General features: G+C 40.2%; 2 protein-coding genes across 2 annotated transcripts; both read right to left on the minus strand.

Annotated features, from left to right (window-relative positions):
• Positions 1-10,621: 10,621 nt before the first annotated feature.
• LOC129339421 (olfactory receptor 14I1-like) lies at positions 10,622-11,575 on the minus strand. Its single transcript, XM_054994001.1, has one exon. The coding sequence runs from the start codon at positions 11,573-11,575 to the stop codon at positions 10,622-10,624; it is 954 nt and encodes a 317-aa protein (XP_054849976.1).
• Positions 11,576-16,522: 4,947 nt separating this feature from the next.
• LOC129339422 (olfactory receptor 14A16-like) lies at positions 16,523-20,025 on the minus strand. The gene is made up of 2 exons (XM_054994002.1): positions 19,887-20,025; positions 16,523-17,469 (listed from the first exon to the last, which is right to left on the minus strand). Exons 1-2 carry the CDS (start codon positions 20,023-20,025, stop codon positions 16,523-16,525), a joined length of 1,086 nt encoding a protein of 361 aa, XP_054849977.1.
• Between the last annotated feature and the right edge of the window lie 1,765 nt (positions 20,026-21,790).

Below are 21,790 nucleotides of genomic sequence, written 5' to 3' on the forward strand. Positions count from 1 at the left end.
TACCAAGGCTAGGAGTATAGGACCAAGAACGTTTACTCAAAACTGAATCCTACTGTGTTAAAAAGGCATACTCACTAATAAGAGCTGCTTTAGCACAGTGGTTAAGTGGTTCAGCTGTGAATCAGTACTCTGCTGGTTCAAATCCCAGTACTGCCATGAGCTCGGCAGGTGGCCTTGGATAATCCACTCCTCTCAGCCCCAGCTCCCCAGATATATTGTGGAGATAATAACACTAACTTGTTCACCGCTCTGGGTAAGGCACTAACATGTCTAGAAGAGTGGTATGTAAGTGCAGATTATTATTACTGTTATTATAAGTGTGGATAAGATTGCAGTCTTGTTCATTCGTTTCTAATGCTGTGGATGTAATGGGGCTGTAAAATCCTTATTTATGACTAGTTGGTAGAAACATTTAAACCAGTCCTGGGAGCTGCAGTTTGTATGTACTAGCCATATAATTCAATGCATATCTGTTATGGAACACCAACAAAATTTCTGTCAGATAAATAAGAAAAAGGAAGCTGGATCCTAGCAACTATTTTACTCAGACTTGCCTAATTCTCTTCTCTGCTGCAGCCCCCCTGGCTTTTGTCCATGCAGTTTCACATATTTTAAAATAAAAGATTTTTTAAAACTTACTGGATTGTCCATAGATCCCTCCAGTTGGTATTACAAGTTCTCCAACTTCTAACATGGCAAGGCAAAACCTGCATACTTGTCTCCGGTTCTTTTTTTATCAGCTGCTATGTCACCGATGCCACATCTTCCCCTGTGAATCAAAACTCTGTTCCTAGCTGATTTCAATCAGCACTAAACCTCATTATTTGTAATTGTACACCTAACTAGCATATTTGAGCACCTATAGTTTTACTCCCTGTTGTCCTTCCATCAACAGCAAAATAACATAGATAAAACATTGGGCAGGGCCCAACCAGCTTCTCTGTAAGTGAAAAAAGGAAGGGAGAGAGAGTCTTTGACTATCCAAAAAGTTATGCTGGTGGAGATCATGGAAACTACATGGACAAAGGCTTTGTAGCTTGAAGAGTGTGTGGTAAGGAGGTGATATGGGGGCATTGAGTGCAAGAGCAGGTTGGGTTCAACACATTCTGTCACTCAGGACTAGAGATGAGCACGAACCGAAATATGAACCAAAATTAAGCATGAACCAGGCTGGTTCATGGTTCTCAAACCACGGTTAATCAGATCCCTTTTCTGACGAACCGCCACGAACTTTTAGGCTGCTTTATTTGGTTCATTTTTTGTTTCATCACTGCAGACAGCCTGGTGCCAATCAATCAGTTTCCTAGCAACAGGGGATGGACTTCCTCCAGACCTTCTGCTGACCTGGAAGTGAAGATTTTCTGACCCGGATATGAAGTTTTCATCAACCAAATGAACCGGTTAAGATGTCAGGTAGCAAGAATAAACTATTTTTTTTAAAGAATTTTTACTGGATGGGTTTACAAACTTAAACATAAAAATCATTATCATTTTCCACCCCATTGCATTTTCCCCATCCTTCCCCCCCCTTTTCTAATGACTCCCAACAGTTTTCCATACCCAACTTAACCTAGAGAATATATCATATAAATTCTTAAAGTCTACAATAATATATATAATATATATCTATATAATACATACTAATCTAATCTATTTACTTGTATTAACTATCTTAATATAATACTTATCTAAATTAAGAGTATAAAAATTATATAAGTATATAATAGGTACATATACTAACTAAAAGAAATATATATATATATATATATATATATATATATGTAATATACTATTCCTTAAATACCTATTGTCTATATTATAAATCTATTACTTCTATTACATCCCTAAAATATCATATATACTCCCTATTACCTATACAACCTTATTATTCAATCTTATGCCTTCCGATAAGAATATACTATCTTACTCTTAACTTTATAATACTATAATACTATAACTCTGTACTAATCCAATAAAATATAATAATATACCCCCTTTTAACCTTAAGTAAGTTTCTATCTCCCCTTTAACAACTATCCAAAGTCCACAATTTCCCCTTCATGTCCCACTTTTTCTCCACATATTTCTTGAATTTTTCCCAGCTTAATGTATATTCCAGTACTTCTTGCTCTTTCAATTTCCTCGTTAACTTGTCCATTTCTGCCATATTCAAAACTTTCAAAATCCAGTCTTCCATAGATGGTATCTCCTGAGTCTTCCACAACTGTGCATAACACATTCTGGCCGCCGTAATCATATAAAATACCATAACTCTGTCCATTTTATCAAAGTCTTCTAGGTTCATGCATAATAACAACAATTCCGGGGTTTTAATTATATTCCTTTGTAAAATATCCGACATAACCTTAACTATATCCCCCCAGAACTGTTTTGCCTTATCACAAGTCCACCACATGTGATAGAATGAACCTTCATGCTGTTTACATTTCCAACATTTATCAGACATCTGACTATTGCCATTGGCCAACTTCTTCGGTGTTAAATACCATCTATACATCATTTTATAAACATTTTCTCGCACCGTGGTACATGCTGAAATTTTAACTGTATTTTTCCATACCTTTTCCCAAGCTTCCATTGAAATTTCCCTATTACAGTTTATTGCCCACTTAATCATCTGAACTTTAACAACCTCCTCCTCTGTGAACCATTTCAATAATATCTTATATATTTTAGAAATCATTTTCTTCCCCCCCTGAAGCAAGCAGTTCTCAATCTCAGAGTTTTGTAGCCTAAAACCATTTTTCCTTTTGTCCTTCTCATACAAATCTTTTATCTGCATATATTGAAACCATCCATATTGGAATCGCAATTCATCATTGTCTTTAAGCAAATAATTGTTCTGTTTTATCTCAAGAATCTCTTTGTATGTCAGCCACTCTTCACCTGCATATTCTGTTCTTGGATTTACTACTTCAGCAGGAATAATCCACATTGGTATAGTCTCTTCCATATATTTCTTGTATTTGGTCCATACAGCAAACAAGCTTCTTCTTACATAATGATGTTAAAACATAGAGTCTGCTTTTACTTCGTCATACCATAGATATGCATGCCATCCAAATAGTTTATTATATCCTTCCAATGCTAACAGCTTCAAATGCTTCAATGTCAACCATTCCTTTAGCCAGTCCAAACATACCGCTTCATGATATAATTTAAAGTTTTGTAATTGTAAACCTCCTCTTTCTTTTGCATCATACAGTACTTTCATTTTAACTCTGGGTTTCTTTCCAGCCCAAACAAAGTTTAACATCGTTCTCTGCCACTTTTCAAATTGTTTACTATCTTTAACAATAGGTATTGTCTGTAGTAGAAACATCATTCTTGGAAGAACATTCATCTTGATTACAGCAATACGACCTAACCATGACAAATTCATTTTATTCCATCTAATCACATCTTTATCTATTTGTTGCCATAACTTGTCATAGTTATTCTTATATAGATCAATATTTTTTGCTGTCACTTCCACTCCTAAATATTTAACTTTGTTCACTACTTCACATTCTACCTTGTCCATCAACTCCTTTTGTTGTTGTTTAGTCATATTTTTGCACAATATTTTGGACTTCACCTTATTTATAACAAATCCTGCTAAATCTCCAAAGTCTTTCATTTTCTTCATCAGTTTAGGCATGCACTCTATTGGATCCTCCACTATCACCATTATATCATCGGCAAAAGCTCTCACTTTATATTCAAATCCTTTTGTCCTCAGTCCTCTTATTGAATTATCTTCTCTTATTTGCCTAAGTAAAATCTCCAATACCATTACAAACAGAAGTGGGGAAAGCGGACACCCTTGTCTTGTTCCTTTTCTTATTTCCAGTTTTTTTGTTACATCCGAGTTAACAATTATATTTGCAGATTGGTTTTTATATATTGCCTTTATTGCTTGTATAAATTTCTCTCCCAACTGCATCTTCTCCATTGTTGCAAATATAAAATCCCAGTTCAAATTGTCAAACACTTTCTCCGCATCCACAAAGAAGAACCCAACCTGCTTCCCTGGATTTTTATCATAGTACTCAATGGTATTCAGCAACACTCGTAGGTTATTTTTTATTTGCCTTTCCGGTAAAAAACCAGCTTGGTCTTCCTCTATAAATTCCACTAACCACACCTTAAGTCTTTCCGCTAATATCTTAGCAAATATTTTATAATCATTATTAGTTAGAGATATTGGTCTATAATTCTTAACATTACTTAAGTCTAATGTCTCCTTCGATATCAATGTAATATTAGCCTCATTCCATGTATCTGGCATCTCTGCCCCCTCCAATATCTCATTCATCACTTTTTGCATCAGTTGTTTTAAATCCTCTACCATCACTTTATAAAATTTTGCTGTAATTCCATCCGGTCCCGGAGCTTTACCAACTGTAACAGCTTGTATTGCTTGCACCACTTCCAATGTTGTTATTTCAGCACCAAGCTTTCTTTTCAGCTTCTCCGGCAAAGAATAAACTATTTTTATACATTTTAAGAAAATGTTTCAAATATGGATAACCTTGTCTGGTGTTTGAAGTTATAGGATAGTAAGTTAAGCCAAGAATGTGAGTCCCCTTTGAAGTGGGACAGTCAACTATTGTAAGGAGATGGTTCTGAAATCCTGTAAATATGGCAAGCTGAATTAATTGTCAGCTTCCTCTTAGAAGGGCCTCCTTGCCAGTGACCTTCATACCTTTGGGTAAGATTGCTTTCCTTGAATGATCTATGTAGTTACAATGGATGGATATTTCTTGACCTGAAATAACTTTGAATAGGTTCATGACATTTCTATGGAAATACCATAGGGTTTTCATGGCAGGAGACATTCAGATGTTTGAGACATTGAAGTTTGCCATTATGCATCCTTCTGTTGATCCATGACATGCATAACTCATCCAAACATAGAGTCTCAAAATTGGCCACCAGCTTCATAATGTTCATAGGTGTTGTAGAATCAAACTTAAAGGAAGTTGGAACACTGGCCTATGCTTGTTTCTAACAGGCATACACCATCCAAAAATAAAGCTAGACATTTAAAAATTGGCCTCAATGTTCAGGATGATGGTCGGAGCTGCAGTGCTAAAAATGAAAGGAACTGGAACATCCTTGCCCTGGTTATCTACAGAACCACCCACCCCTGCATTGGTAATGGAAGATAAAATTGTCTGTTTGTGGCAGACATAGTTAAGCAGTCTTAAAATGGGCCACTGATTTCTGAACGATGATTGGATTTCCATTGCCCAAAGTACAAGTTTTAAAAAATAATTGTATTGATTTTCAAACACATTTAAAGAAAACCCATCTAAGCCACAGACATAACATACAAAGTTACATAAGGGAATAGAGAAAGAAAAACATGATAAAAGAACAAAGCTGACAATAAAAAAAATTGAGAGAAAAAGAAAAAAGAAAGCAGGCAATGTTGAATCAATCCATTAATCGAGGACTTTTCAACTGTATCTTGTACTATATAGAACTCAAGAGAGGAAATTTTAATGGTATTTTTTCCTTTTTTCTAGAGCATTTCCATGTATGCTACAAATCTAATCTCTTCCGCAGTTTGAGAAAGGGTTCAGATAAATGTTGATGTTGGGTATTTTTCGGATTAGTATATGTAATAACGTTTCATAAAAATCGAATTCTAGCATTATTTTTGACAACTCTGAGTTGGTATATCAGTGCTTCCGCCATTGCAATTCATCATAATTCAGAGCATCAAAGATGCATGATAGACATGGGCATGAACCAAAAAAACCCTGAACCATGTGATTCGTAGCATTCCACAAACCACGAATCATGGACTTCTGACCTTTTCCCAGTTTGTGGTTCGTAAGGCTGTCATTTCACAGCCCCCTTGCCAGTTCCAACACGGGGTCTGTGAAACTGACAGCCTGGGCAGTAGGAAAAGAGGCTGTCAGATTTGTAGCCCCCGCACCAGTTTCAGCCCATCAGCTGAACACAGCATAGGGTCTGTGAAAGTGACAGCCCCTTTCTCCTGCGCAGGGTCTACAAAACTCGAAACTGGCCACGGAATGGCTGGAAAAATTCATTTGTTCCGTAAACACGCGTTCCATACAAATGAACCAGCCATTCCGTACAGAATTTTGTTCTGTGGTTCATTTCATGCCCATCTCTAATGCATGATAAAGATTCTGCTGACTTCCAGCTCTTTGCTGTACCCTTATGTGCTGACATCAGCATGAACACTATCAACCACTTTGATGACATTTTTTAATTTTGTTCCCCTCAGATTGTTAATAGGGTTGGTGTGGCATAAATAACTTGATGTGTGATATTTTTCATTTCTATGATTTTTTTTCCAGAATCTTAACACTACCGGGCATGACTACCACATAATAATATAGTCAGCTTGCTGACCACAGTTTCTCCAGTAGTTTACATTGTTTGTTTGTTTGTTTATAGTCTGCTCTCCCCACAAGTGGGCGCAGAGCGGATTTACATCAGAAATTTAAAACAATTTAAAACATTAGTAGCAACCGTAAACTACAGCATTTAAACATAAACAAGGTAGTTCATATTTGCACCCTACATAACATCTCAAGCCCACAGGGCAGGGTGGTTAAAACTCAGCCAGTATAAAATTGGCACATATCCCGCCCCCCCCCCAACTGGGAGTGGTTAGTTGGGTGGCTCATCCGTCTCAACCCCCATAAGCCTGGTAGAACATCTCCATCTTACAGGCCCTGTAAAATGATAGCCGATTTTGTTGAGACCATGCCTCCACAGACAGAACAGGTGCCAGGACCAAGAAAGCCCTGGCCCCGGTTGAGACATGATGAACCTCCTTGAAGCCAGGGATTATTTGCATTGTTTATTCTGTATATACATACTGGGATGATATACCGTCAGTGTAATAACTTCAAAGAATTTTCCCTGGGTGCTATTGATACTATGTTTGAGTTATTTTCTGTTTCTAACTAGGAAGCAAATGTAGAAGAAGATAAAGTGTAGTAACAGGGAAACATGAGAGTTAGAATCCTGGAAGACTTTGGCCTAGAACAGCAAAACAGAAGTCCCAAGTGTTCCATGGGCAAGAGTGAGATCCCTGGCATGCCTATTTTACATTGGAAACTACCAAACCCTATTGAGGAATCTTGGTCACAGTTCCTAATGAATACCATTCCAGGCAGTGTAAAAGGTGTGTTTTTGTCTGATTGTTTGAGTTATCTATAATTTTTCCTGTATGTTTTGTTCTATTTTGTCCTTGTATCATTTTCCCAAATTGTTTTCAATCAATTTAAACTACTTGTATCTATTTCAATTAAATGTGAATATATTTTGGAAATTATTAATTTTGTGATGTACATGTGTTGCATTAAGATCTGTTCAAATTTCATCATCTTTCTGGTCATAGTTTGCTTTATTGTAGAATTTGCAATTAGATAATATAATTAATGAAGAAGGATCCAATTCATTGGGATTCTTTGCAACTTTTCTTTTAATTGTGCTACAGTAAGGAGTTTCATTTCCATTCTATTAATCCCTTTTTCTTTCCGTTTAGTATATTCTTCTATTTTACCTATGTGAGAAAAGTTGGGGTGCATCATGAATTGAATGAATGGGGATATTTCTGGGGGCAGAGGTGAGCCAGATGATGGTGGATGCTTAATCCAAGGACTCCATACTTAAATGTCTAAAAAACCTCTAAGAAAAAGGTTAATACCATCAGACATAGGGAAACCCTGCCATATTAGAAACTAGATGTTCTGAAGAGCTAAAACGTTCAGAGTTAACAAAGCCTCCTTCAACAGATAATGGAGGAAACAAGCAACCTGAGCTGATAACATAGCAGCCAAGTCTGCAAAGATTGATAATGAGACAGCAAGAATCTTAAAAGGTATGGAAAGCCAATTATTACAATTAAAACAAGATCTGAAGCAAGAATTAGTGGACAGGTGGAGAAAACTATTAATTCTAATAAACAACCAATTGTTTGATAATAACGTAAAAAATACAGAAGAGTCTGCTCAACAAGCATATTGTATTACAAAACTGGAGCACCAAAACAGAATTCAGAAAAATAAAGGGATGTTTTTGCAAGCCCTAAGCTCCAAAACACTCAAAAGAAGATGTTCCTTGTATCCAGTCACAAAAAAAATTACAACAAGCTAAGATAAAATACCTCTGGGGATTCTCCATTAAATTAATCATACAAAGAGAAGATAAAACTTATGTTGTTACTTCTTTAAGAGAGACTCTAGAGATCTTAAAGGACTTGCAGCTGGAACTCCTAAGTGAATGTGAAGATGTTATCGGTAAGAATCCAGAAGAAAAAGAAGAAAAGCAAGAAGGAGAAAAAGATGAAAGTGAATGGCAGATACAGCAAAGGAAAATAATGGGAAGGAAAAAACCTCAATGGACAGTACAAAGAACTGAAATACCAAGGTGACCCAAACTTTCAAGATGAGCAAAGATCAAATGAAGATGGTTACAAAGGTTAAGGGTTAATTTTGACTTAAGAAGACAACAGACTTGAAATGAAAGGACTTAGACTAAAATATTAGTTTTACTGAAATGCTCTGTAGAAAATGCTATTCATGTTATTAATGAACATGTTAAGAAAGAAAGGGGTTAAAGGTGTGGGCATGGGGAAGAGTGTGGGAGAAAATGGATCCCCATAAGGTGTTACAACTAGAGATGGGCACAAACAGCAATAAGAACAAAAAAGCCACGAACAGCCCAATCTGCTGTTCGCGAACAAGCTGTTCATGAGGCCCCATTCTAAATGAACAAGTGGTCATTGCAAGCCTCGTTCATTGCTGTTCGTCAAGCCAGACAGTCTGGCGCCTGCAATTAATTCCCTTGGCAACTTAGGCAGGGATTGTCTGAACTCTGTCTGAACTCCTGCTGTTGCCCTGGAAACCCCAATCTAAGCCCAATTTAGCTTGATAGGCAGGTCTTCCTTTCAAGTGTGGAGCTCCAAATTTGTTACAAGGGAGCAAAGACCAGGGGGGAGGGAGGCTCCTAGCTCTGGCTTTGCAGGCAGTGGAGAGGGAGAGAGACAGCTGCTGTTGGCATTTAAATAGAGAGATTGCATTGGAGCTTGAATTTTCTTTGTGTGTAGTGGCATAGGGATCTACGCCTTCAGGTTCCAGGGGCGCTGCCAGGCTGTGGGCCAAGCTATTATTTATTATTAGTACCTTTCCTGCTGCCTGCTCAGGTAAGGTTTCTGGAAGTGGTGTGATAGGGATTTATCCCTTCAAGTTCCAGGACTGCTGCCAGGCTCTGGGGCCAAGCTATTATTTATTATTGTTACCTTTCCTGCTGCCTGCTCAGGTAAGGTTTCTGAGAGTGGTGCAGTAGGGATCTTTTCCAAACTTGGATGATGGCTGGAAGAGAGCCTGCTGGCCTCCACGAACATCCAACCTCGAACATGTTCATGAACAGGTCATGCTCGTAAGTTTCGTGACTCCCTGTTCATGGATGGCAATGAACAATGAACATCATATTCGGGGGGGTTTCTGTTCATGCCCATCTCTAGTTACAACAAGGCACAAGTGATAACAACTTGCACCATCTCACTTTAGAATGGGGTGGGTGGGACTGATTTGATACCTACCCAGTTTAATTTTGCCTTAAATGTTTGGCTGGACTAAAGCAAAAAAAGGAGAGAAGAATACAAAATAAACATAGAATTATAAAGTTATTGAGTGAATATGGCTACAAAGGGAGATTTTAAAATGTATACATCTACAGTACAATCCTTAGCAGAGTTACTCCAATCTAAGCCCACTGAAATCAATGGGCATAGACTGGAGTAATTCTGCTTAGGATTGCACTGCTAATATCAAAGGAATGGTGAACCGATCAAATGAAACTGAGTAGCAAATTATATAAGAGAATCACATCTAGATGTTATAATGCTTCAGGAGACACATCATAGTAAAAAAGAAAAAAGATGAATGAAACATGCATATTATGGGAAACATTTTACAGCACCAGGGAATAGCAAGTCAAGGGGAGTAACAATTGTTTTCTCACCAGTGCTGCAATTCCAAAAAGAGAAATTAATTAGAGACAGAGTCATTATATCTTTGTAAAAGGACAGTATGGAAGTAAAACAATTACATTTGCCTCCATTTATACACCAAAGAAGAAGCAAATTAAATTTCTAAAGGACCCATGTAAAAAACTGGACAAATTTAAGGAGAGGGAACTCATAATAGAGGGAGAGTTAAACTGGACTCATATAGGTTATTAGATAAAAGATATAATAAAAACATAAAGAAGAAAATAGGAGAGAACAAACAGGAAGTGATGCCTCTGCATCATCAACAGTGCCATTGGTGGACCACTCCTTCAAGTAAATCTGCAAGTTGCCAGCCATCTGCTGGCAGTCATCCACCTGAAACGACAATATAAGGATAATCAAAGACAGTATTTTGAATTAAAACCATGGGCTGGCAATGCTCATTTGATATCAAAGAGGTTCCTGCAACTTCTATCATTAGTCCAATGGACTGTCTGAAATTGCTAGTCAGAAATCCACCATACAAAAAAATGGACAATCAGCAGCTGTAACACACTAATTTCTTTTACTTTTAAAGTATGCTGATTCAACATGAGGTTCAAGAAAGCAGCAGGATTATAGACCAGTATGACGCATCTTATTATTGAATGGACGCTTCCAGTCAAACAGCTTCCACAGAGCAGTCTTTACATCCTTATTCCTCATGCTGTAGATGATCGGGTTCATCATTGGAGGTACCACTGAGTAAAGCACAGCAAGCATTTGATTCACATTATATGGTGAGCTAGAGGATGGCAGGAAGTAGCTGAAGATCCAAGTACCAACTAACAGAGAGACAACAATAAGATGGGGGATACAAGTCGCGAAGGCTTTTTGCCTACTTTCCATTGAGGGCATTCTTAACACTGTGGTGAAGATCTGCACATAGGATATGAAAATAAATACACAACAACCAAAGCCCATGCATGAACTAAAAACAAGAGCATAGATTTCACTGAGGTAAGAATCAGAGCAGGCAAGCTTAATTAGGTATGGGATTTCACAGAAGAATTGCCTGATAATGTTAGAGCAGAAGGGCAGTGAAAAAATAGTTGTAGTGTGTAGAACAGCATTAAGGAATCCTCCCATCCATGCCCCACTTGCCATCTGGATGCAGCGTCCCCAGTTCATGAGAGAAACATAGTTCAGAGGGTGACAAATGGCAACATATCGATCATAGGCCATAACAGTAAGCAAGAAGATGTCTGAGGACACAAAGTGGAGAAAGAAAAACATTTGCGCTACACATTCAGAATAAGAGATCCATGCCGTGTTCATGAGTGCATTGAACATGGATTTGGGAATGGTGACGGAGGTGGCTCCAATATCAACGACTGAGAGGTTGATGAGAAAGAAATACATTGGAGTGTGCAGGTGGGTGCTGAGGGCTACTAAGATGATGATGAGAATATTTCCTATCAGGACAATCAAGTACATTGCTAAGAAGACGATAAAGTGCAGAATCTGAAGCGCTCGTTCTTCAGAAAATCCCAGCAGCAGGAAACCCTTTATGATGGTCACATTAGACATGGCATGGTATCTTGCTTGCTGAAAAGTGAGAAGATAAATAAAAATTTGGTGAACTATAAATACATGATTCTTCCTTAAGGCCTCAGGGAGTCAAAGGAATGTTCAGAAATCAAAATAGGAGTAATGTTTTTAGCCACATTTCTTCACCTTTCTTAGTCACATTTTAAAACATGCCTGGACAAGGTTTGAGATTGGAATCAGACATTATTTTGTGTTTAATACTGTTTAAAAACTGGCAAAAAATTAAACTGGCCTCACTTGAGCCTGACGTTCATTTATCTATCAGTAATGCACAGAGGCAGAACATGGTGCTGAGAACCATAATTCAGAAATCATTGAAAAGACCATTTATCAGTCATATAAGTGGCAGATCAAAATAATTTACTTTCTTGAAGAAAAAATAATGAACAAGTAGTTCACAAACCTTATTGTCAGGATCCCATAACTGAAAAACACAGTACTGGGACTATAACTCCATTTGCAGTACACTAACCCAAGCACTTTCTCCTTGCTCTACATTTGCTTCCTTCCTCTTCCGCAAGAGACAATTTCTTTCAAGACAAACCCTTCAGGAAACAATTGCTGACCTCATTTACTTCATCTTTGCTTTTTCCAGCTCCCTTATTCTCCTTTACCTGCTTCATAATTTTCATTTCTCTTCTTGCCCCTCCACCCCACCTTGTGCAGGTCCACCTATTAACAGTTACTTGTCTTTAAAGATAGGACTGGATACCTCAAGATTGGAGGCTATGTAGCTCTGCCTGCCAGATGGGCCATATTGCTGGTTGAAGTTGGCTTTCACCTCCTGCTGCCCATCAGAATGCTCAGCTCAATGACCTAATTTTCAATCTTGTAATTCTTATCCTTTCTCTTTCTTCCCTCCCCCAGTGATCATAAAATGTCAGTTTATTCCCAATTTATATTTTTTCTCAACCAGTTAATATATTGAATTTTTTCAGTATTATCACCCTATTAATATATTTGAATATATTTTTCAACTCCTCGATACCAAGGTTAGGACTGGAGTAAAAGACCAAGAACGTTTACTCCAAAGTGAATCCTGCTGCGTTTAAAAAGGCATATTCACAAATAGGTGTGGATAAGATTGTAGTCCTGTTCATTCATTTCTAATGCTGTGGATTAACACCAGTGTAACTGGGTTGTAAAATCCTTGCTTATGGTAGAATCATTTAAACCAATCCTTGGAGCTGTAGTTTGTATGTACTAGCTATATAACTCACACATGTTTGTCATGGAACACCAACTAAATTTCTGTTCAATGAATAAGAAAGAGGAAGCTGGATCCTGGCGGATATTTTGTTCAGTCTTCCCCAATTCTCTTCCCTGCTGCAGCCCACATGGCTTCTGGCCATGCAGTCTAACATATTTTAAAATAAAATATTTTTAAAAACTTACTATATTGTCCATAGACCCCTCCAGTTTTGCTTCAAGTTCTCCAGATTCTAACATGGCAAGACAAAACCAGACTATTTGTCTACACATCTTTTTTTATCAGCTGTTCATCTTCCCCTGTGGATTAAAATTGTCTTTGTGGCTGATTTTAATCAGCACTAAGCCTCCTTGTTATTTTTAATAGTATGCCTAATTAGCATAATTATGCATCTATAGTTTTACTCACTTGTGTCTTTCTAAGCTCACCAGAAAAGCAACATAGGCAAAACATTGGGCTGGGTCCAACCAGTTTTTCTGTAGTGAAATAAAGAGGGAGGGGGAGGCTTTGACGCTCCCAAAAGCTATGTTGGGGATTATAGAAACTGCATGGACAAAGGCCTTGTAGGATGAGGAGTGTGGCAAGGAAGTGAGATGGATGACAATGAATGGGTCCAACGCATTTTCCTTCTAAGGCTTTTCTGAAACAAGATTTCAGTTCATGCATTCTAGGAATGGGTCATGCATGCAAACATAAGGGTTTATTCCCCATGCAAAACCTGAAATTCACCTCTTCTTCTTCACAGAGAGAAAAAAAAAATGGAACAGTAAAAGACATGTACAGAGACTCTTGAACGGCTCCAGCCCACCCACCATCTATGCAAGCAAAGAAGGTGATCTATCCACATTCTGACTCCCACCGCCAACTGGCCGATTAAAAGTGGGGAGGACCAAGTCCAGAAGGAGCAGGCATTATAAAGCAGAGTAGAGACTTCAACATGAAACAGGCAGATAAGAACTGATGGTTATCTCCTCTTATCATGGATATAACTAGAACTAGAGGGGACCAATTGTTAGATATGACCATGGAAGTCATAGAAGATTCCTTTATAGAAACAGGTCTAGCCCAGCTCCATAGCTAGACATGCCACAAAGGGTGTCTAGAGGCCTAGAATAGAACAAACTTTGAGAGAGACATGAAACAATGGACTAACACAGTATATGACCATATGTCGGTTAGAAGAGCCATCCAATTCATACCAATATATTCAATGTATTAAGGCCCAGGTGCTGAGGGTGTCTGAGAATAACAGGAATGTCTAACTTCACAGAAGTCAGAAACAGAATCCAAGGACTGATGTATTAGCTGAGGGCCAAAAGATAGTCATATGTATGAAATACTTGTAATCCCTAATTTTATGTAGACTTTGTTAAGATGAGAGGTAGCAAGAATAAATTAACTCTTTTTATATATGTTAAGAAAAAGTTTCAAATATGGATAACCATACGTCGCAGGTTCTCCCACATGCCGAGAGATACAAGGCCATCCATTCACACAGGCAAGAGGAGACTGCTAAACCTGCGAAAGCATGATCAGAGTCCAGTCAATCAGAAGAGCAAGGCAACATCAGGACCAGCAGTGTCTGGGTGTTCATCACTGGAGCAGGTCCTGGTGATAGTCCAAAGCAGTCCAAGATCAATGCCCAAGGCAGTACAAAATCACAGAAGCCAGGCAGAATCAGAATTGGTAGTAGTGTGGTCAAGGGTGATTCAGCTCGTTGCTTCCACAACTGGCCTTTCCCCTCTTCACCTTTTACTGACAAGGTACTCATTTTACCACCAAGCTGCACCTGGTACGGGCATATGGTCTCTCCATCCCTGATTGGCTCTTCTTTGCCTCCTCTCTTGTAGTTCACACCAAGCCATCCTTCATCTCAGTTCCCATGGCTCCGGTGATGGAGCGGAAAAGGTGGGCATTGAGTCATGGTTGGAGATGGGGGCAGCAAGGTAGGTAGAGGGTACTGTTCAGAGATGGGTGGAGGGGAGCTAGTTGGCAGCAGGGGAGGTGAGGTGAGTAGTCAGGGGCTGGTAGGTGCATCCAGGGCCGAGGCTTATGGTATGGATGGCCATTGTCAGGCAGTGGTTCCCCGCCAGGCAGGGTAGCCATGGCAATTTTGATTACATTTTTCTCTATAGGCCAAAAAAGAGGACCTTCAGTAAATCTGTTCATAGCCTTGAAGCAGCCACTAATTTAAGTGCATAAGAAGTAGTTGGATAAATCAGATCGTAACTCAGGGCCAAGCTACAAGTGACGAATGACACTTGAATGGCGAGTGGAGGGCAAGTGAACAGGGAGAAATACACTTGCTGTTCAAGTGTCATTCGTCACTTGTAGCTTGGCCCTCAATCTCATCTAGCACTCTAGAAGCAGACAGAGACAGGGGCACAAGCCTGGGGAAGTCCCACATTCACAGAAAAATATGAATTGTTTTTTTAAAGCATTAGGGGTTAGAACCTTCCCCCCGCCTGCCAAATCATAGAACAGAAGTCTTCTTCTTTAAGAAATGTGGGCTACTTGGATCTCTTGAGACTATGTTATGAGATCTTGATGGTCATTTGGGGGGTTGCTAGACAAAGCCCAAAACTAACATTGCTGAGCAAAGTCTCAGTTTGTGTAAGCATGGGGGAGGGGAGACAAAAAAGAGTAAAAGGAGACTGGAAGGTAAAGGTGAAGGGGAGGGGAATAGGAAAAGGCAGGTGAGTGAGCAGGAACACACACCGCTAGAAGAAAAACAGAAAAGGGTGGGTAGGTGAGGGTGGGAAAGTAAGGAAGTGGCTACAGACAAAATGGGGAGGCAAAATTGAGCAAAAGAGAGGGAATGGGACACCAGACTGCTCCCCATAAGTTCTCCTGGTTCCCCCATTTATAGCATTATAATGATTATGTACAGCATTGAGTTGTTCTTCCTCCTTGGTTTCAGTTCAACCATGTTACATGAAAAATTCAGAGACTTCCCAATTTCTTTGCCCCACCTCCACAACTTCAGAACACAGGATGGTTTTCCAAAGTACAGATTGATAAGGTGTTTTTAAAAGAACTACAATATAAAGGGAAATTAGATAGCCACTTACACCATAGCCACATGTCAAGATTTAACCATAGGGGAAGATGGTGGTCCTAAGCCACAACTATCTCCTTCCCTGTGGTTGTGGGAACAGCATCCTTTAGAGCAGTCGAAGTCTGTACAAGATCAGTATCTCCTACAGCAACTATATCTCTCGGGTACTGTTGTATATTCAATTGTCTTCATGGTGTAGAATTTTCCTGCTTTCTTCTCTCACCACAGTCCAATGATACACACACACATCCATCCAAAAAAGTTTGTTCCTGTATGTTGGCAAAACCTCAAGAAGAGAATAGAAACCAAAATAGGATTCTTCACTGAGAGAAGGGGACTGGCAGAAATTCTTCTGTAAATGCTAATGCTATTTCATTGGAGGAATTGCATCATTGGATATCAGTTCATGACAATTAATTCATGACATGAGGAAAAAAACAAATTATATTTAAGCAATGAAAAACCTGTTGGTGATTCTGAGGTAGGGCAACTATTCCCAGTAAATGGTGGTGAGAATTTTAATCAATAGGGACCAAAATATTTGGACTCTGAGGGTGTTTTCCATGTACAAATGAAAAAAGAAAAGAAAATATGCCAAATGGGATTTTTGTGATATTCATTACATTAATGTTTTAATTAGACTGAATTATAATCAAACTCAAAAGTGAAAATTTTGACTCCCAGTCAGAAAATTCCCATCAAACAGCTTCCACAAAGCAGTTTTAACATCTTTATTCCTCATGCTGTAAATGACTGGATTCAACATTGGTGGTAATATGGTATATATCACAGTAAATTTCTGATCAATGCTGGAAGTTGGTAATAAATAGGCAAAGAAAGCAGAGCAGAAAAACAAGGACACAACAGCAAGGTGAGGGAGACACGTAGAGAAAGCTTTTTGTCTTCCCTCCAGAGAGGGCATTCTCAGCACTGTGGAAAAGATCTTCACATAAGAAGCAATAATGAACACAAAGCAGCCAAAGCCAAATAATGAGGTAAAGACAATAGCTGCATATTCATTGAAGTTAAATCCAGAGCAAGACATTCTCAGAAGCTGTGGGATTTCACAAAACTGATGGACAGTGTGAGAGCAGAAAGGTGTTGAAAAAGTTGCCCAAGTTTGTATGGCTGCATTCAGAAAGCCTGCAGTCCATGCACCACTTGCCTTTTCGAAGCAGGCTCTCTTGCCCATGAGAGAAGAATAATGCAGTGGTTGGCAGATGGCAGTGTATCGGTCATAGGCCATGACAGTGAGAAGGAAAACATTTGTTGAAAGGAAAGAGGTGAAAAAAAACACCTGAGCAACACATTCTGAATACAAAATCTGTGTTCTGTTCATAAGATCATTGGCCATGGATCTGGGAAGAGTGATCGATATGGATCCAAGATCAATAATAGACAAATTAACAAGAAAGAAATACATTGGAGTATGGAGGTGGGTATTGAGAGCTATTAGGGCAATGATGAGAAAATTGCCCATAAAGATAGCCAAGTATACTCCTAAAAAACACACAAAGTGTAAAACCTGAAGCTCTTGTACATCTGAAAAGCCTAAAAGCAGGAAATCTGTTATGATGCTTATATTAGACATATCTTCAGTTGTGTCTGTTGGAGGAAGAAGAAAATTAATTAAAATATCTTTCTAACAAGTTTTTGCATTCCATATTCTTACTTCTAAATAGAATGTAGCTAAACTACATACAATCCATTTCTACCCAATCCTAGGCCAGGAAACAAATTTTTGTGCAGACTTGTATTCAATTAGAATGTATATCACTATCACTTTAGCCTCTTGGTGTGGATGCAACCCTCTATCCACTCACTCCTGTGACAGATAATCACCAACTCCCTTTTTGAGCCTGTGGACATATTTGGAATTCTGACACACTGTGGTGGATGCTACAACAAAATGGTTGCTGCAGCTTACCTTCAGTGACACAGTGAATATTCTTGTACTGTGGAAGCAGCTTCTGCCAAAACAATGTTTTCAAAAATCTGCACAGCCAATCAAATTTTCAATGGCCAATCAGAAATCCTGCTGTGCAAAAGCCCCTCCTGGTCCCACTCACTTTCTAAAAACTCTTGGTGAGCACAAGGTAAGGTGTCGGTGGGCATAATTCTGCCCACGGGTCCTATGTGGGACACCACTCCTGTAGAACATAGAGATCTGTATGGAGATAGCGAAGGGAACGAGATGGAAATGGGGCATGAAAAAAACATAGCTGATTGAGAACTGTTCCTTGAATCAAATTAATAGTCTATTTCCATAAACCTGTACTTTTAGGACCTGGAGTAACAGAACTGAAAGAAGGATGGATGCTTAGAGGAAGGAAAGAGCAGAGATAAATGTAAGAAAACGCAACTCCCTGAACTAAGGTTGGTTGCAGTTGAGGATGAGAATGATGGAGTTAAGACAGACGTGGGCAGGTAGATTAGGCAATAACATAATAGTAACATTCAATTTATATACCGCCCTTCTGGACAACTTAATGGCCACTCAGAGCAGTTTACAAAGTATGCCATTATTATCCCCACAACAATAATCATGTTGTGAGGTGGGTGGGGCTGAGAGACTCCAGAGAACTGTGACTAGCCCAAGGTCACCCAGCTGGCTTCAAGTGGAGGAGTGGGGAATCAAACCTGGCTCTCCAGATTAGAGTCCCGCACTCTTAACCACTGCACCAAACTGGCTCTCAGATCAACAGGAGTCAATTTCATGGTTGTAAAATACATATTTATATCTAAAACCACTTCTCCTTACATTGCTTTCAATGGGTGGTAAAAAGCTGCAATCCTAAGCAGAGTTAAACTCTTTTAAGTCTATTATAATCAATGGATGTAGAATGGAGTAATTCTGTACCAACCTTTGCAAGATAGCTATGAGTGTGCAGGCATATCTGTGTATTCCCAGTTTCTTTCTCTCCTCCTTACTCACCTTCCTTCTAACACCAGACAGGATTTCCCATCTTTCATCAGTTCGTTACTCATTGCAGAGTTACAGTTGTGTTCATTATTGCTTTTACAGTAGTCAGTAAAAACCCTTGTTCTAAAAAAAATCTCTCTTAATTGCATTTCTTCCAATTCATCTCTTTACAATCATCTTTCTAACAAATTCTCACTGGAACACTGGAACAATTACATGGCATGGTAGCTTGCACATGGGTTCTGTTTCTGGTTGATTCCAAAGAATAAGGATAAGCTTTGGTGCTGGAATCATCCTTTTGCTTGGTTTGGCTACCAGGGGATTATCTCCCTAGATCATTATCCAGCTCAATTAAAACAGGGACATCAAAAAGATGTTACTGTTGTTCTTTATATATGCTGTTTTCATAGATCTAAAGATGCTAATCAAGTAGCAAGCTCAGAAAGACTGTGCATGTGAGAGATTGATCTGGGTTGCATGGCCAGCTCAAGGGATGGAAGGCAAGGGGCAAGGCAACAGAAAACATAGTCATCAAGTGAAACTGAAAAGGCCGCGACTTTATTGATAACAGCTTTACAGAGCATTGGTGCTTCGTGGGGCTCAGACCCAAGAATCAGCTGGCCTACCTGCCAGGCAATGACCCCACATCCCCTCATCTAAGTGGTTAGACAAGTGCCAGCCCCATTCTGAGAATGCTGCTTGTATCACCTCCACAAACACAGTGTATCCCTCAATCCAACTGGCAAACCTGTTCCACCTCCTTCCCTTTTCCCTTTTTTCTATCCCTTTTGGATGAGGAGGTGCTCCTCCTATCTTCAGCCTCTGGGCAAAACAGGGAGAATACATTTACATGATATCCATCCAGGATCCTATTGCAGACCTTTCAAGCCAGGTGGACCCCTGGGGGGTCCTTATCATCACTATACACAACAGACATCAACTGAGTGCTCCCTCCCTCCTCAGCTGCTCAAACCAACCCAAGACTAGAGTCACCCACACCTCTAGCCAACAGCTGCTAGATAGCACAGGGTAGGATTACATGCAGCCTCAGCCCAGTAGTCTCCCTGCTCTTCCTCTTCCTCCTCGAATGAGAACTCACCAGAAAATTCAGTGCTGTCTGAGTCCTCATTGAAGTGCGAGGATGTATGGGACTTGCACCACCGCTTCTTCGCCTGTCTCACACTGTGCTCCAGGCTCCTGGAACCACTGCTGGAGAGGAACTGAGCACGTTCATGCATCATTGCAAGCCTCACCCCCAGTGGTGCCACCAGCCACCCGAGAGGGTGCCTCGACAAGTTCCTGGACTGTGACCACCACCATGGCCCTAGACCCAGCAGCACCCAGTTGCTCCACATGGTCTGTGAGCTGCTCAATGGTCTTTGACAAAACCCTGTAGCATGAAGTTGCCCTGTGCAGTACCTGGGCGATCATGGGCAAGCTGGGCCTCCTGCACCACCACCTCATGCTTGCCCTGGACTGGAGCTCTTGGGGGGAAGAGTGAGTGCCCCTACCCTTTATAGGGGCTTCCTCCCTCTTTTTGGCAGGCTGTGCCTTGGCTTGGGTGCCCCAGCAGAGGTTGGCCCAAGCCACCCTCTCAGGAGCCATGGCTCTATGTGGATTCTCCCCCCTTTTGACCTGCTTTGTGTATTTGCCCTTGGCAATACCCTCCAATGCACCTGGCTAGGACTGTCTCCCCTCCCTGCTGCTCCCTTTCTCCCCTCCCAACTTTCCTCTTATATCGATAGATTGATAGGTCGATAGATAGTTTAAAAAAAAAATGTAACTGAGCAAAAAAAAGAAAAGGGAGTAGCACTGCCCAGGAAGGAGCCACTGCCATGGAAACAGGCCTGCTGGGAAGAAGGGCTGCCACCAGGCCGTCGGAGTCATAGCTAGGAAGGACACGCTGCCGGGAAGAAGGGGCCATCTCTGGGAAGAAGGGACCACATCTAGGAAGAAGGAGCTGCTGAGGTAAGGGAACCACCGGTGCTAGGATCAGCCACTGTGAAAAACACCAACGCCATTAAGGAACCCGCCACCACTGCCAATAAAGCAGCTGCCACTGCCACCGAGGAAACTGCTAGAGAGACATGCTGTGATGTCAATTGCTGGCAACTGCCCACACTGCCTTGCTGGCTGCCCACTTTTAAGTCCTACCCATGGACCAGAGTGAAGCCTGCCAGGTTGCTTCTGATTGGTCAGCCTGGCGGCCTCAGCCCATTGTCTGCTGGGAGTTTCTGGGCTTAGCAGCATGGCAAGCCTCCCTGTCCCAGCCCCTGCACACCACAGCCTGCAATAGTGCCCCCTGGTGGGTCAGGGGGGCTTGAGATTTCTAAAGCTTTTTTGTAACAAACAGAAGCCTTGATCCAACTATACAAGTGCACATCATCCAATCAGATACTCGGCAATAAAGTTTATCAACAGGAGCAGTCTCTTTACCAACTATGGGCTGTCTGCTGTCGCTAAAAGATATGAATGAGGCATGCGCAAAGTAGATTGTGAATTGTGTACAAATTGCCCATTCACACTGTTAGGAATGTATGAAAAAACCCTGACAATCTGGAAGATTGTACACATGAAGGTTGGCTAAGCATATTTGTCATTAGAAACTTTCCATTGGCCTACCACATTTATATCTTAAATGAGCTACACTAAAACTCACGGATTCTACCTGCTTACCAGCTTGATCTTGCCTGAGTTTATTGCTCATAGTAACCCCTGTCTCATCTGGCTGTTGTTTGGGCACATCCCATAAGCCCTGAAATATATTTTATAGGAATCAAAAGGGCTCCCTTCCTCCAACTTTTGCCCATGGAGTGTCAGAACTGTGGCTAGATAATGTCCTTACTCCAGACTACCTTCTGCAATCAGACAAAAGCCCGTTGTTTTCAAAAGTTTACTGAAGAAAGAATTCATTATAGTCCACGGGCCTAGATACAATATCCAGGCTGGTACACGTGTATTGTTACGAATGACAGGCAAAGCATGAGTTACAAAGTATCAGAA

This window comes from Eublepharis macularius, chromosome 12, assembly GCF_028583425.1.
Source record: "Eublepharis macularius isolate TG4126 chromosome 12, MPM_Emac_v1.0, whole genome shotgun sequence".
Classification (NCBI taxonomy): Eukaryota; Metazoa; Chordata; class Lepidosauria; order Squamata; family Eublepharidae; genus Eublepharis; species Eublepharis macularius.

Bases quoted from the DNA above. Each gene is read 5' to 3' on its own strand.
- LOC129339421 (XM_054994001.1), bottom strand. From the start codon at position 11,575: ATGTCTAATGTGACCATCATAAAGGGTTTCCTGCTGCTGGGATTTTCT.
- LOC129339422 (XM_054994002.1), bottom strand. From the start codon at position 20,025: ATGCATGAACGTGCTCAGTTCCTCTCCAGCAGTGGTTCCAGGAGCCTG. The intron at 17,470-19,886 runs GTGAGTTCTCAT...TTCCTCCAACAG, and splicing joins AGACAGCACTGAATTTTCTG to ACACAACTGAAGATATGTCT.